At 40.1% G+C, this 17,810-nt stretch overlaps 1 protein-coding gene across 6 annotated transcripts in view; it reads right to left on the bottom strand.

Annotated features, from left to right (window-relative positions):
• Window positions 1–17,810, bottom strand: part of SUGCT (succinyl-CoA:glutarate-CoA transferase) — a 337,967-nt gene that overhangs the window by 38,137 nt on the left and 282,020 nt on the right. For 4 of the 6 annotated variants that reach the window (XR_008821582.1, XM_056337264.1, XM_056337261.1 and 1 more), the window contains one exon: window positions 17,506–17,569. The exons of the other annotated variants lie outside the window; for them this stretch is intronic. Coding sequence is in view for 2 of the 4 variants with exons in the window: in XM_056337264.1 (XP_056193239.1) it covers window positions 17,506–17,569 (64 nt within the window). In the remaining 2 variants the exon portion in view is untranslated. Of the gene's footprint in view, window positions 1–17,505; window positions 17,570–17,810 lie in introns of those variants that run through there. 6 annotated transcript variants of the gene reach the window in all.

Below are 17,810 nucleotides of genomic sequence, written 5' to 3'. Positions count from 1 at the left end.
GAGGGAATCAAACCCCTACCTTTCACCTCTGGCACCACCACAACCAAACTAATGTCTATAGTATCAATGTCCTTATTTACATAGTCTGAAACTACATGCCAGTTCTAGCACCAATGTATAAAATGACAAGAATAGCACCTTTCTTACACTTTCAGTACTCCAGATAGTAAATCCTAAAGGAGAAGATTTGCCATGGTTTTAGCTAAGATCTGCACATCTTCCCACAAACTGAGATAGGCAAATAACTCTCCGAAAGGTTAAAGTGACAAATGAGCTGTGGAAGTTTTACCCTGTGGCTGAAGCGTGTTTGCACACCTTACAAACACGGCCAATGTGCATTTCACAGAGGAGCTGCACAGCTCAGTTTCAAGTGGGACACGGGGACAACAGCCACAGCAGCAATGGGCTATTTTTACAGTTTGGAAGTGTCATCATTTGCCTGGCTGTGCTCTGGGCACAGGTCCAAATGTTCTAGGTCTGAAAATGACCAACCTTTCCACCACACCAGGGTAACCTCCGCTCAATTCTTTGTCAAAGTCTTTCTTATTTCCATGGTGGCCTGTTAGCACCATCCATCCCAACCTATGGCTTTGGTCATGCTTTGGCGTTCCTCCAGCCTCTGCCTGCTGAAATCACCTTACGCCCCAGAAAAAGGCTTTGTGTCCAGCCAGATCTAGGCTCTGGTCCTCCTGGCTGCGGGGTCTCTGGCACAGAAGGGACAGCGACAGGGGTGGGCTCTGGGCTACAGGGATGGTCCCTGCCACGGTTTGAGAGAGGAGGAACAGGATGGGGTTTGTCCTCGGAAGCCAAGTGTTAGAGGAGGCATCAGGGATGTCCAGCAGCTGTGCCCCGTGCATGGCCGCCAAGGGCAGGGGCAGCCCCCCGGGCCTCCTGGGCACAGAGGCTGCCTTGGGGAGTATAAAAGGGGCATCGTCCCGTGTCCCCCTGCCAGAGCTGGCCTGGCACTGGCCTGAAGACATCTGAGAGGGAGCCCTTGAGAGAATCGTGGAATTCCCTGGGGGGCTGAGGGAGGGAGCCTGGAGCCTGGACGAGGCTGCTGGAGCTTCTCCGCTGCAAGGGCAGCTCCCGGCAGGGCCACGGCCAAAGCCCATCCGATGGGTGGAAATGTTGTTTCAGCCTTCGGGGAACAGACACCAGCCCCTCAGGAGAGGAGAAGAACCACCCACCCCTGGGGGTGCCCGAGGCTGTCAGGCCTTCTCAGCTGGACAGCGGTGGCAACACCACGGGAACGCCTTCTTGAGGAGCATAGAGCCAGGGACAGCAGTTGTAAGGAATAGAATGCAGAGATTATTGCCAGGGGTCCCAGAGCTTTGGAGCACCCACTGGTGTCCCATCAGGCGTGGGAGGGATTCTGGCTTCCAAGGTCGGTCAGACCGGGGGCATTTGGTCACTCTTGGAAGCCCCTGCGATGGCTCCAGGTCAGAGGGAGAGGCTTGGCATCTCCCGGGAGGCGTGCCCGGCCCGTGGGACGAGGAGGCCGGTCCCGCTCACATGCTCAGGGAACAGCCGATCGCCAGCGCTGCCTGGGGTCAGGAAGGAATTTTCCCCCGGGGCACATTGGCACTGGCCCCCGGGGGTTTTTCGCCTTCCTCTGCAGCACTGAGCGCGACCGCTTGTCAGGGCTCCTCGGGTCCCTCAGGCCAGGTCACCGCCTGCTGCTGGTGCCCCGCGAAGGTGGCCTCTCGTGCCCTGCAGCTGGGGGGAGGAAGGCTTTTTTTCCCCCGCGGTGGGCTACCAAGCGTCCCGCCCCGGGGGTTTTTTGCCTGCCTCTGCAGCACCGCGCAGGGCCCCTGGCCAGGGCTCCTTTGGGCCATTCTGGCTGGGTGCCCGCTGCTCATGCTCCACGAAGATGGCCTCGTGCCCCGCATCCGGGGGGAGGAAGCTTTCGGGGCTCCCAGGGGAGCCCCCCAGCCTGGCCCCCACGGGTTGCTGTTTTTCCTTGGTAGTACTGAGCACAGCCCCTGGCCAGGGCTCCTTCAACTGCTTTTGGCCAGGTTCTCGCCTGCTCCCCTCACACCACCAAGGCACCACTCCCCCCTGGTGCTCTGAAGGCCTCTGGGGAGGCTGGTCCCAGCCACTGAAGCCTATAAGCACCCCCAGGACCCTGGCAGAAGGAGACCTGCACTGCTCATGGGCTCTCCTTTGGGCAGTGCTGCTTGGCTGCTTTGGAGACGGCGTGTTGGGCCAGATGGACCTTCTCTCTCATGGAGTACTGTACTTCTCAGCTCTTTTGATTGAGCATGTTTTTCCGTTAGAAACAGATCAGGCATTTCTGAAAACAAGTAGACGTTTAAAAAAAAAAAAGCATCCACCTGTAATGAACAGGCACTGCTTACCTCCAAAAGATTTACAACCATTTATAGTGGAGGACCATGTCCTGCCTCAGGAAGAAGAGCAGAAAAGAACAGAACAGAATAGTTCAGTTGGAAGGGACATAAAACAACCTTCTAACCCACTGCCTGAGCTATTCAGGGCTGACCCAAAGTTAAAGCATGGTATTAAGAATGCTGTCCAAATGCATCTGAAACACCAGTGGTCACGGAGCATCGATGGTCTCTCCAGAAAGCCTGTTTCAGGGTTTGACCACCCTCTCACTAAAGAAACATTTCGTTATTTCAAGTCTGAACCTCCCCTGACGGATGCAGCTTTGAACCATTCCCATGCATCCTGGCACTGGGTATCAGGGGGAAGAGCTCAGCACCTCCCTCTCCACCTGCCTCTTCAGGCAGCTGCAGAGCAACAAGGTCATGCCTCAGCCTTCTCTGCAAACTAGACAAACTCTGTGTCCTCAGCCGCTCCTCAGAGGCCATGCCTTCCAGCCCCTTCACCAGCTTGGGTGCCTCCCTGGGATGCAGACAAGGACCTTCACAGCCTTTATGAATGGTGGGGCCCAGAACCGCACACAGCACTCAAGGTGAGGCTGCACCAGCGCTAAAGACAGCGGGATAACCACGTCTTGTGAGCGGCTGGCTATGCTGTGTTTGATGCACCCCCGGGTGGGGTTTGCCCCCTTGGCTGCCAGGGCACACTGCTGGCTGCTGCTGGGCCTCCTGGCAAACAGCACCTCCAGACCCCTTTCTGCAGGGCTGCTTTGCAGCCACTTCTCTCTCAATTTAGACTTCTGTCTGGCATTACTCCAGGTGCAGAACATGGTGTTTGTTCTTGTTCAGTTTCGTGCCGTTGGTGACTGAACAATGCTCCAACCCGTCCAGATCTTTCTGCAAGGCCTCTTGACCCTCAAGAGAGTAAACAGCCCTTCCCAATTCAGTATCATCAACAGACTTACTGACCATGCCTTCAACTCCTGCATCGAGATCACTGATAAAAGGATTGAACAGATCTGGCTCTAGAATTGAGCCCTGAGGAACATCGCTGGTGACTGCTCATCAGCCAGATACAGCCCCAGTTACCACAGTCCTTTGAGCACTGACCTTCACCCAGTTCTTTGCGTACTGTGCTGTTAGTTTACATAATGGAAGCAACTCTCAACAGAGCTGTATGGGTTATATCTCTTCACATTAAATTAATAAATTCCTTCTACTGTATGGGTTATATCTCTTCACATTAAATTAATAAACTTCTTCTAATCCAAAAGGACAGTGTATATGGCACTCTGAGTATGTCCTGTTGCACAGGATCTCCTTTAGTACACAATTTATAATGGGCATGTGCCCACATTGCAGTTTTCTGGGACAAATTAAAGTTATTGAAGAAAAATATGCCAATGAAACTTGGGTGGAGGTGGGGGCAATAAGCTCTAGTACACAAGATTAGAAAACAAAATATGAAAAAAAAAGCACAAATTTAAACTTACCTGCTTGTTTACACAGACAAAATAAATTTCAGCATCATATAGAAGAAATAACCACAATACACAAGATATATGGCTTAAATACATCATTTAGGTATATGAAGTAGGGGTATGGAGGAGAGAAAAACTAGCTGGATATTTTCTCTCCTTTTTGTCGAATAGACACAATAGTATTAGAAACTACAACTTCTGTCATACTCCGTATAGTGAGAGGTCGCATGAGAATGTTAAGTACTCTGATGAATGTACATTGTCTTAATATTTGCCTTTTTTCATATTACATAGCTCTTTTACAGCTACATAGATGGGAATCCATTCAATCACCTTGTTTTTTATTACAGGCTGAATGTTACCAGTGGGATAAAAACACTGGTAAGTGAACTTTATAACCATTATATCTTAAGTTCAGGACAAAATTGTTTTCTCTGCCAGCATGCCTCACTCATTACATTTCACAGTTGCAGTACTTCGGAAAGGCTGGAAATATGAGACCTGCAGAAGAAGCTAATGTATAATCAAAAGTTGTAAGCCTTTCAAAGGCTGTTTGAATTGTACACGGACTAAATCTGCACCCAGAAATAACTCCTGAATTAAGTATAATTGCATTCTTGCCTGGATCGGTGTCTTGGGCCCATAGGTATTGCTCGTTAAGTAGCTAAAAGCAGCAATGAAGTGGAAATCAGCTATTATCCCAGTATGGTGAACAAACCAATGTTCAGTCCTTCCTCCCCAAAGTGGTGGTTCAAATGTCCTGGTCACTGGGAGCAGGATTTTTTTCTTTTTACAAGACAGGAGGTGATAATGGTTACACTACTCAAATATAAAAGTAAATTTTGAACTACTAGATACTTTTCTGGTAAAGACATTAAGCACTAGAAGACAGAAATTTCCTAAATTATGATTGAGTTTTCAATCTTACCTCTTGACTTTTTAAAGAGACTCTACAAATGGATCCTCTTAATATCTCTGTGTAATTATCAGTCAATATACTATGAAGTGTACGATGAATTGGAATGCTTAAATTTTGTCTTGCATATTAGATTCCATATTTTACAGAACATTTAAATTGATTACTGATCATTACTTCATATTAATTACAGTGACTTTAGAGAAATTATATGACAAAGCTCCTGAAAATAGAACTAAAGTCTTGAAAAAAGAGAACAGCACTTTTACCAAGGACATGCTTTACGGTAAATAAGACAACATTTGTTAATTCATTCATCTTGAGTTCAAAAATTATCCATAACTTTCTAAGGCATTTATCTCCAACAATGTAATCGCCATGAATCATCAGAGCATGTAAATTCCCTGAATGTACTCAATATTTGAAATCTTGTTTATAAATAAATAATTATTTTTTCCTGTCTTTGATATCACAGATAATTATAATAACACATAAATACTGCTCAAATATGAGCAGATGAAAAATGAAGTATGATACCAGGGCTTAGCTTTTTTTTCCACTTACAATAATTTCCTTCTACAACACTTTGTAAAAAAAAAAGTTATTATTTTAAACACAAAATATTCAGATTTCTGAATTTTTGAAATCACCTTTGCTTATAAATTATACGTAGTGGAAGTACTTAATTCTTCTCTCACTATGATTTAACACTAAACCTCCATGGGTATCAAGCGTGTTATGTTCTGTAACAGTATATAATATACACTCATACGTGATACGCAGTTGTAATTATGTAATTATGTTGTATAATATGATATTTCATTGGAACTGGTGCCCAGTATAACATTGGTTTCCAAGAGTCAGATAAATTCTAAATAAAATGAATGAAGTGTTTTGATTCATGTCTGGGTACACATGGGGAAAAGAATACCAATCTCTGAAAATATCTAAAGATTAGAAGTATACATGCTGTGCCTCACAATGTAGCAACCAACTGAAAACTTCTCTCATTAAAACAAAACCCAAGACAACAACCGGGACTTGAGGGCACCTGACAGAAAATTCTTGAAAGTAAATGCAAATTCATGGAAATGGTAACAGATAGCCACATGGAGGTTGGCGGTGGGTGACACCACTACGAACAATGACCCATTTAGCAGTGAGAATCTAAAAGTGACATTAAGGTAGTAAATATAACATTGTCCGTTTTCTTAAAGTCAACTGAAAGGCTGGTTCCAAGGTACCTTCACACAAGCCAACATTTTGAAAGATTTACAATAGGTCAGAATAATGACTCTTAGAAGGTGGATAGCTCATAGGAAGACACTAAGGGTTTTCTATTAAATTCTGAGCTACTCCTTCAGTTTCTTCTGTTTGCCTCAAGTAGTTTTCTCAACGGTGTCAGTATTACAGAAGTACATGAAGGATATGCTAAAACATTGCCATGCAGCTATACCAAAGTTACACTTTTACCTATGTATTCTTACAACACTCTTGGAGTTCCTGAAGCTACAGCATGGCACCTGAACCTACGAGGAGCAAAAGGACATATCAACATTTTTTGACTTTTCTTCTCAGGAAATCCAAGAAAAAATGAGGAGTAGAAGGGAAGGCTATTAAACTGTGCATTTAGTTTTGAGACAAAATAACTATTAAATTATACAGTGGGGACATTGATTTGTGAGTAGCCAGGAAGTCACAAAGTAAAAATTCCCTTTCAGGTATTACAACACTAGTCCTTACTCTAGAGATCTAAGAAGGTAGCAAAAGTAAATACTACCAATAAAAAAAAGTATGCCCCATCTTTATCTTCTTTATTCCCCTAAATATTAATAAAAGTGAAAACAAGAATGTTTGCCAAAACAGCCTCCTTTACCAAATTTACTGATCCCAAAGGTATTCCCCACTGGGAGGTAAAGGCCAGATTTAAAATGCAGGCATATTCAAGGGAAACAACAGAACTGTACACGCTTCATTTATTCACGTAAACACCCAGCTTGCACATACAAAATAGTAATTGGTGCATTCATGTGATCAAGTACATAACTCACTATATCATTAAGGAAATATCTGATAGAACTGTATAGAAAGGGATCACCTTTGCAAAAAGATTTTTTGTTTTTCTAAATGAAGTATTTTAAGCACTTCTACAAAAACGTATATCCCAAGAGAATAACTACACATGAAACCAGAAGAGTTTCTAATCATTATTTTGTCTCAGACCGGAATTCAGTTTGACCTATTATTTTGTTTTCATTGAACCTTAACCAGAACTGAAACATAACAGGTACTACAGAACTTCTGACATTCAGAATACTGGTTTGGCTAACCATTGACACCAACCAGCAAAAATCACTTTAAGGAGGGGAACTGTCTGCACCAACTGGTGCCTGTAAGGTCACAGTTCATTGTAGTCTTTTTCTATCACCTCCATCCTCAACTCATTCCCTCTGTCTTCTCACAGGACCTGACACCATCCTGCTTGCTCTGAACCACTTGTTTCTTGGTCAAAGCTGTGAGATTTTGCACCTGGCTAAGGTAAGCTTTGAGCCTGAACAATGACTCCTGTTTTCCAGCAGTGTAGTCCTGTGTGCTGTAGGTCCTATTCTAACTTCCCTGAGATCAACACAACTCCCAACCCCTGGCACAGTAGAGATATCACTGATGTTTCCAGGGCAGTGCCCCACAGCTGGTTCACTTTAGCTTAGTCAGAGGTTGACTCTTAAGATTCAGACAGCTGAGAAGAAGACATAGGATTGTGCTGGGAGCCCAGGTGACAGTTAGGTTCTGGCAAGGAATGAGACCTGAAAGCTAACAATTCTCCCTAATGAAACTCATATTTGAGGTGTGCCCCCATCATACGAACTTTTCACATTTTTAAAAGGTGTGTTTTCCAGGGCAACAAGTTCGCTGTCTATTTCAGTAATCCAAAATGGTTCAAACTAGGTGACACTGAAAAAACACTGTATGGACAGTAAAACTAGGAAGAAATGGCTGCATGGCATCACCAGAACTTAACCTGGCTCAAAAGAAAAATCATTAGCTCAGCTCCAGCTGAAAATCATACTACCCAGTTCTTCAAGAAAGAGAAAGCAATTCCCAAATGTAATTCAGCAAATTACAGGACAGTTTGCATCACAGATTTACTTATATAGGAATCTAAATCTTGTAGTCAAAGCAATGAAGCTTAATTTTTTAGCACTGATCTTGTGATTTCTTTACAATACTATCAGATTGTGATGAGTTTATGCAAGCTTATAGAAATATGTCTGTGTTCATGGGCTGGGAATAGCAGATGTGGGCATGCAGTTGTGCTTTCAGTATGTGCAAGCTGGACAACTGGAATGGGGTATTTGTGCATGATCAGCTTTGAACTTGTTTGCCCCACATGTTTGTTTGTAAATCGTATTGACTTCACAACTATGTCTGGTTTTATGTTCCTTGTGATGTTTCTAAAAACAGCTTGCAAAGAATATTAAAAAGCTTGTTCTAATCTGCAAGCCTTTGCCTCATTTCATCTCTGCATCCAGTTCAAAACCCACGAGGAAAACTCCACCTACACACAAATCAATATAAATTTTTTATTGGCCTGCCACAGGCACAATCTCTAAACAACTCTGATTTAAAGCAGTGAACCGACACCAAATTTTAAAATTCATTATCAATCCCTTTTACTAGAACAATTATCTAGTTTTTATATGGGTAAACTGGTTTTATTTACTGCTATGTTCAGCCTAGTTTCAGACAGCCAAAGTAGTGGGGAATCTGTGTCTTCTTAGGGGACTCAGTTCCATACCCTAAAAGACTCTGTGTCAGGAAGATTTTTCTAATTGGGTCCTGACCCAATGCCTAATGTTTTTGATAGGCCCTGGATTAAGGGTTCACATCTGTTCTGTCTTGGTTTAAACCTTTTACACACAGTGATAGGATGGATGAGCTAGATTTGCCAAAAAAAAAAAAAAAAAAAAAAAGAAAAAGAAAAAGTTAATGTTTAGGGAAATGGTATTTGCAAGTTTCAATCAAATTTGGTGAATATAATCTAAATAAAAATCTGGAAAAAAAATTCACATTGAGGCATAAAATATTTGGAAAACCCCTTGGGTATTCCCCACCTTCCCAGAAAAGTTAACAAAACGGCAAGGGGCAAAAGAGGTGGCGGCAATGCTTTATTTTTGATAGCTCAAATTATTAAGGCATCATTTGGAATAGTCAAGGCTCAGGTCTAAATCACCATGCTTGTTTTGAAGAAAGGAATGCAAGGAAAATCTGCTGGTGAATGTATCAATACTAATAGCAGACACAAGTTTTACAATAGGCGAAGAGGTTGTTGGATTAAAATTTACCCTATCAAATTATGTCTTCATTGACCACATAAAGGGATCTAGAGATACAAGAAGCATTAAGAACATTACTCTTCTATTCATATTACGGGGGAAAAAAGTACCTAAGAAAAATAACCTGAAATACAGGCACTTAAAAGCATATATGTAGAAATAGTCATGCTGACAGTCTTCAGGATTAAATTGGCAAGCAAATTAGACATGAGCTTGAAAGCCAGCATGACAGCTAAATAGATCAATATAATTTTTACTGCACGGGCAGATACCTCATATCTATGAGTCAGGCAATACCGGTCTTTTAAAAAAGACATTTTGATGCAACATGGGATTAATTTATGTGCAGGACATAACTAGAAAGAGCTGTGGAAAGCACAAGGAAGAGGAGCAAAAATAATTGCAATGTCACAGTGACTAAGAGAACTTAAATATGCTCTACATCAGGAGTTACAGATAAAGTAAAATATATGCAAATTTACTAATCCACAACAGGTACATGTTATATACTGGTGGTAGACTCTTAATCAACCAAACAGTAAAGTTAACTGTGTAAGCCTTATTTTTCCCCTCATTTCTATCCAATCCCTTCTTCCATAAACTATAAAGAAAGCATAGCATTAAATTTCATGTATTGTCATTATTATAATTTGGGGGAAAATGAGCATATTAATGTTCTGTAGTTACCTGTGAGTTCTATTATCTCAATTTTTTAAATGAAGAAGTGAGAAATGTAACTTCATGGGCTAAGGGACTTGCCCAGAGACAGGCAGGCAGGTTGTGATTTTTCCTGTAAATATGCAGTGCACAGACTGCAATAAAAAGAACAGAGTTACAGAGCTGCTGCACTTGGCTGACACAAAGGACCTGAACAGACCTGTGCAAATTATCCTACATAACTTTTCTAAAATTCATCTAGATGTGACTTCTGTCATGTAAATACTGTCATGGGGAGAAAACAAAGTAGTTAAGGCTCATGGAAGACATGAAAAAATACTGTTGCTCTACATAACTGGGTAACACTGAATTAGAAGCATGGCATGGGTTTTTTAACAATTAAACTAATCAGGCATTTAAAGAAAGAGGCAGACGTTTGGTGAATTTTCCATCTTTTGAGAACTTCTAAATAAAACAAATTGTAGTCAAACACAAGTGAAAGGAGTAAATTGATGAAAATGCATGGCCAGTGCCATAAGAAGGCAAACTAAATGATCAGCCACCGCTGACCATAAAATTGTTTGGTTCACAGAAAACAGTTTAAGTCAAATCATTCTTTCCATTCATGGGGAGGCAGGGCTTGGGTCAAGACGACATGGCAAAACACAAATGAGGATTAGTATACTCAGTATCCTAGGGATTAAGTAAAATTGTCTAAAGGTTTAAAATATATTTTTACATTTAATGAATTCAAACTTCTTTAGCTGACAGTAGATTCCTTTTCTTATCCAATAATTATTAAAGATCATAAAGATATACTTACAATTTATGGGTGTTGAAGTAATTTGGCTGTTTTACAATGCACCCGAGGGATGCAGATATATCTTTACAATCACACACCCTGAACTGTGTGAGCACCTGGCTGTGCTTGTTACAGAGTGAGGGTTGAGAAAGTACTTTCTAAGTTATGTTACTTATAAAGAAAGAAGTGGGAAACGTTTAAACAGAACAACAACAAAAAAATTAGTTTTAAACAAAGCTGAATTATACAACTTTCACCATTGGTGGGAAATTAATGAGTTTATTTGGCTATTCATTTAATACTTCAATGTGTTGTTCCCTCCCCCCCCCCCCCCCCCCCATTTAATAGCAAGGTAATACTGTTTAGTTTACTCTCCATAAAAAACTATTATATCCGGTTTAAAGAAAGGCCTAGTATATCTTATTTTATCTTTTATTATCCAGTAAGTAGAACTATAATTACTGATCGATATTCAGCAAAAGTTCAAACACCATTTTACTTATTATGTACAGCGTAGAAAAATGTCCCCACTTGTCCACTGAAAAAAATTTATTTCCCTTCCTGATATGGAGTTGTCAGTTCCTGGAAAGAAACTTGTGATGCAAGAAAAACAACTTTGATTGTCACAACTCAAAGAATGACAGAAAAAACTAGGGTCTGCTGAAAGGAGAGTCCAGCTCAGACACCCTAAACAACAGTCCTGGAGAGCCACTATCTGAGTAACACAACAGCACTGGTGGTCCCAGGCAGTACCGTTACTCAGGTACTCTCAGCCTGATAGAAAAACTTCCACTGTTTCTTAATTTCCCCCAACAAATGAAGTCCCAGGACTAGGTAAGGAACAGCTGGCTTTTCTTCCTTAAAATATTTTTAAATGTTTCAACTGCGATACTAAAACCATTCCAGGAAGTATGGCAAATTTTAAAATATACAGTAGAGAAATACTCTGGAAACATATGACAGAGGAGCAAAAATATGAAAAGATTTGTTGTTTGTTTTACTTTAAAAGGAATCTTAAAAGATTCTAAATGGAAGTATCATCAATTAAAAACATAGACTACCCTCTACTACATAAACCTGAGGCTTACAACATATTCCTTGCCATTCCCACCATCTCTTTTCTGCTTTTGCAATCAGTACAAATATATTGTTTATATATTTATTAAGATTTTTAAAAGTATTTGAGGATAGCTGAGTGAGCTGTCATACATCATTTCTGCTGAGTTCCTGTAATGGTCCTGAATTCCTCAAAATTGAAATCAGCTCTGTGAATGTAAAAGACATAAACAGTCAGCCCTGATGACTAAAAAAGGCGAATGAGGTAACAGTAATGCCGGTGAAGCTGTTTGTCTCCAATGTACCATAAATAGTGAAGTGAAATTAAAATTTTTCAATCAACATCAGTTATGCACATGGATGCATGCACACATGTGCACACACACACATATGAAAAAAATGCTTGATGAGAAGCAGACAGGATCAGAAGTTCAAGCAGAGGTTCTTGCAAAAAAAAAAAAAAATAAATGGTTGGGATTTTTTTATGTTGTTGTTGTTGTTCCTGTATTGTGGGATCTCCTAGCTGCAGGAAACAATGGATTGGAATACAGACTTCCTTAATTTCCTGCAAACTTCTCCCATGCAGAAGTCACTTTTCTCTATCATATATCTAGTCTTACTGAAGGTTCCCCACTACACTTACATTAAATGATAAAGAAAAGATAGCATGTACCACTAACAGCCAGATCTGCTCCCTCAATTGAAATGTACTGATCAAACAAATAAATACCCCACTGCTGTTTCCACAACTATAACTAGCCTTCCCCATACATGGAGAAAGTAAGTATAAATACATACATACATACTAAATAGGTATACATATTTAAAATAATATACAGGGTTTTCCTAGAACTTCCTTCCCCTAGAAATCAAAGTATTTTCCAACTCATTTCCCAAGATCTGAAAAACTGCAAATGATTAGTAAGGTGAGACACAGAGAGTGATTTCTCCAAGGTTAAGGAAGAAATCTGTGGCACAGTAAGGAAGTCCTATTAGATTTCTTTCCTCTTTGTCTTGCTCCTTAAAACCATTCTTCTAAGAGATTGATGGCAATTAGTCTCCATGGAACCACGACACCATTTAATGAATCATACAACAGGAAAAGCCTATCTCTGGAAAAAAATGCCTTTCCTGTTTCAGTAGTATATTTGTAATGCACAGTGACAGGAGAAGACCGGAAAAAGGGACATTTCTCCTGAGTGGGTTGATTAATTAACATAGATTGTCTGAATTCAGTCCAAGAAATCTATGCCAAAGAGGAATACTGTACTGCCTTTTGTAATTGAGCTTGGGGCAGTCCCCCCAAGCACTTCATCTCAAGAGCACAGAAGGAAATCATGAAGCCAGGTATGAAATCGGCCTTTCTGAGCAATAAAGACATCCTTGATGCAGATCATGGGGCAAAGGACAGAAATAGTGTTTATCATCTAAGGAAATGGGGATAAGGAAAACGTACAATATAAACATTATCAAAACTAAGAATAGTTGTTTTGTCTGGAAGAGGTGTTTTACATGATTCCTACAGCTATATTGTTTCCTGTTTGATGAGAGATGATTCCAAAGTGTACGCTTGTATCCAAATCCCCAATTTGCTAAGGCTTAGAAGGGGTCAGAAATGAGGTTTATTTCACAGAGGTTCCTGCTAGTTAATAAATTCTACAAAGGTTGGTTTGTTAGGGACAGCTGAATACACTGTGGCTTTTCCTTTAAAAAAATAATATTTGTATTATAAACACAATTTTAATATAAAAAAACCCCAACTGGCAGCTTTTAAAAGTCAACATTAGACACTAGATAAGGCAGAAGTAGAGAATATTATTAATTGAGTTTCCTAAAGCATATAAAATAGATGATAATGGAAAAGGTTTGAGCAAGATTTCGTTACATTCATTATTTTTTTCTAGTCAATATGGGTTGTTATCCATGATGCTCCACATTGTAACTCAGAATAAATTATTTGGTGGCTCCCAGAAACTCACATGCTACCGCTCTTTGGCAAAGTCCATTACTCTTTGGCAAAGTAGTTCAAGACTAACCCAGACCTAAAGCTTCTTGAAACTTTGTCCCTTCACTTAGCTCTATTGTTTCTGCCCTTCAGCACCATCTGTAACCTGGCACTCTACAGATCATCTCTCCCTTACCATTTTCTGCTCTCAAAAGTACTTTCTGTGCTCTACCTTTCCCATTCTATTAAACTTTGTCATTCCTCCTCCACATCTCTATGGAAAGGTCTAAGCACAACAGAACTGAATGGGTGATACTGAGGTTAATCACAGAGTGAGAAGAGAATCCATGTGAGAAAGGGCTTCAGGAGGTCTCCAGCCCAAGCTCTTGCTCAAATCAGGGTCAGGTGTGAGGTCAGATCAGGTTGCTCATGGCTTTATCTAGTTGCTTCTTGAAAACCTCCAAGAACAGAACCTGCACAACCTCTCTGGGCAACCTGCTCAACTGCCCAGCTGTTGTCAGGATGAAAAGGACTTTCCCAATATCCAGTCTAAACCCATGTGCTGCTGTGAAGAGCTTGGCTTTTCAGGTTGATAAACTCCCTGTAGGTGCTGGGAGACTGTCACTAGCCCCTGCCGAGGCTGCCTTTTCCCCAGGCTGTACCCAACGCTGTTCCTCAGCCTCTCCAGCTGAGGTGCTCCAGCACCCACTCATCTTCAGAGCCCTGTCCCAAGCTAAAGATTATCAAGCTGCCTTCAGATATAGAGGCAGAAGAGATTCATCCATCCAGCCCTGCAATTAGACAAACCAGTCCTGCAAAGAATGAGTGCAGTACAGTGCCAGGCTTTTGGGACCGAAGCAAGGCTCTCTCTCAGTGTTGCAACTTTTATATATGATATATCAAGGATATGTATTTGGATACAAGTCAGCTCTGCAAAAACTTCACGATGTGAATATATTGAATGTTATATGTGAAACATTATCCTAATGAAATCACTCAACTACCACAGAACCCCATTTTTCTTTAAAATGGTCTTGCAATCTTTTAAAGTTTCTCTTAGTCAGACATGATGAACTCCCTTTTTCATATCCATTCTTAAATGTAACTTATCTTACTAATAGTAACAGCAATGTATATGTGCAAAGACATTTTTCAGTGAATGCTTGAAGCAAGAGCTATCAAAATACAAGGTATGTATCTCTCCTACTATCAATACACATTTTGAAAAGAAAAATGAACAGAAATATGGTTTTTATAATGCAATTTCTCCCCACTCTAATTCCACCAGTACCTTATGATGTGTTTATCAGCATACAGTATATCTCAGGTAGGGATTTTTTTTTAAAAAAAAAAAAGGCAAGGAGCACTGTCTAGGTGTGGAAATAACAAAATTCAATAACCATATCAAAAGATAATTAAACAAAGGAGTATGAATCACCATGTCCAACATTAAAAATGTAGCCTACATTAAAGTCAATGGCAAAATCCTCAGAATTTCAAGATGCAAGATCTACGAGTGAGGATTCATATACAGATTTGAACCTACTCTAAAAGCGGGGACGTGCCAGGAGAAGGACTACTCCAAAGCAATATGTTAGACACAGAGGCCAACTAAAATCTGCCAGCGTGCTCTCACTCAGTAAGTGTATATCACTGCACTCACAACTTTACTTGGCAGTACAAGTCTGACTTCTGTCACAAGCCTCAAGTGTGATGTCCACTTCAATTACTAAAAGTCACATTAAAAACTGGTTTATATGGTTAAAAAATAACAGTCACTTTTTTTTTTTTTTTTTTTTTTTTTTGAGAGGGCCCAGGGGGATCAGTCTTCCCAGTCTCTTTAAGGAGAAACATTTTTAGTCTGTTCAGTTTCAACATTCACATTAACATCTTAATCTTCCTTAATAAGCAACCCTGAGCCAGAAACTGAGAGCTTAGTAAAATTCTTCTCTACCAAATATAAAATATTCAAATATAACTGCATTGAAAAAAAGTTGCTACTATTTTAAATAGCCATTGAGAAGCAGTTCAACTATCGGAGGTCTGCTCCACGCACTCTTCCCCGTACTCTTCAGATATATCATTGACCAGGACAATTCCAGGGTACTTCCACTACCCGCCATTAGCAGTGGCCAAACTCACCTATGCACTTCAATTTGGGGACAGAATAATGTACTGTCTTACAAGTGATATCAATAGGCCCATTCTACTCACACTGAATGAGTGTCCTTCACCCTTCCCTCCCTTGCCTCTCCCCTACTTATCCTCCCATGCCTGGAAAGGAAGGAATTCTTTTCCTGCTCAAATATCCAATAATCATTTCAGCCATCTGCTTCAATACAAGAAACTCTTCATAGAAGCCCATCTAAATGGCAAACCATTAGAGATTAAGATGATTTATTTTAGTTTAGTGCAATGTCACTGGTTTAATAAAATAAAAAATAACTAAGGATTTGGGAAGTACTATGGCTTACCTATGTAAAAATTCACTCTCTTGCCAATACATTCTATCGCTGCTGACAGACATTAGAACATTCCTTTCATCTCCTTCCTCTTCTTGCAGTTTAACCTATTCCCTTAAGGAGTATTTGCTTTCTCTAAGATAGATTATACATTGTATGCAACATGAAAACCTTACACACTTTCTCTACCATCTGCAAGGCTTTTCTGCCCACTTCTTTAAAAAGAATTAAATCAAACCCCTTATTAGTCTTTTCATTTTGGATAAATAAACCAGGATTACTTTTCTGTTAGAAACCATAAAAAAAAAACCAAAAAAAAACCAAAAAAAGGATTACTATTTCCAGATATGTGCATATAAATTAAAGAAGCATTTTTGAATACAATCAACCAAACATCCAAGCCTAGTGGGACCAAATGTGGAATGCAAACTGTGATAAAGAGCAAATATGAAGCATACACATACACACAACACAAAACACCCCCTCTATTCATGCAGAAAACATGATCTAATACGGGATTGATTTCTTTCAAATAATTCTTTCTGCATCCCAGTGTGATTCCAGGATGTGCAAATTAAGATAAATTTTATGGGTCAAATTCATCTTACCACTACATGTGCTCAAGTCAACTGAAATTGATGACAACTGGATGCCGTGTCAGAGGGTGGAACTGGCACAGAAAATCACAATGTAAGGAGAAGATGTTACAAAAATGTAAGTGATATAGTGCTTTGAATGCTAGAGGAAACAATTCTTGACATGGCTTGGGAGATGAAAAAGCATAAAGAAGCAGCTGACCCAATAGCTAGTAGATCATCAGATAAGGCTCCATTGTCAATATAGGGCCAACTGTAAGGATCGGAATGAGAATATTCCTAATGCCTCTGGATGAACCTAACCCCATTTCATAACTACATCTAATGGAAGTAAAGCTACACCAGCTCCAAGTCCTGATCCACTTAAAAGTTTAAAAGAGGGGAGGCTAGTTTATTACTTTGGTATTCTTCAGAAATCCAAAAAAAGCTATTTAAGATTTCACCATTGCAGAGCTTCATGTCTAATCTCATTAAAGGAAATAGTGTAATGAAACTTACAGTGTGAACATCTCTCCTCTTTCTTCTTTCTTCTGTTTTTTTACAACAGAAATGTCCCTAAAAGAAGCCTGTGCAACTTGCAAAATAGACCTAAATCAAAAACAGATTCACATATTCATGTAGATGATTTAGCAATAATATTTCTAGCAGTGGGAGTTTGCAAATATTATCAAATCCATCTTCATGTTTTATGACAACTGACCGATGAAAACCAAAAGCTATTCTGACACACATTTTAACCCATTTTTCTGCTACTGGAATGAATATGAGCACAAACGTCCTCCTGGTTTAACTTTTGTTCATTTGAGTGAAATGTGAAGATGTGTCATGTCCTCAGCTGAGTTCCAGAACTACTCAGGATGTCATGTAGCTTTCATTTCAAGCTTCATTTCGAAAAAAAGGATTAAACATCTAACCTGGAACAACTATCCTCCCAGCTGTTGGATGACTAATTTCCATCACAAGTCCATTGTGCAGCACCTAGGAAAAAAAAACAAACCAAAACATGTATGTAATAAAAATATTTAATCAGTTCCTAAACTTCAGAGGAAAAAAAGAGATAAATATTATCATGTTCTTTCACAGACTATCTGAAAATATAGGGAGGTACAATTCAATTTGCTTAATTTATAAAATGAAAGCCCTGATGTTTGACAGTACTCTGTTTATGCATCTAAATAAATGCTTCACTAAGACTTTACACGTCTAACATATCTTTAAG

This window comes from Falco biarmicus, chromosome 4 (genome assembly GCF_023638135.1).
Source record: "Falco biarmicus isolate bFalBia1 chromosome 4, bFalBia1.pri, whole genome shotgun sequence".
NCBI classification, from domain to species: domain Eukaryota; kingdom Metazoa; phylum Chordata; class Aves; order Falconiformes; family Falconidae; genus Falco; species Falco biarmicus.
Note: the sequence above shows the minus strand (reverse complement) of the source record. Positions and strands in the feature narration are given on the sequence as shown.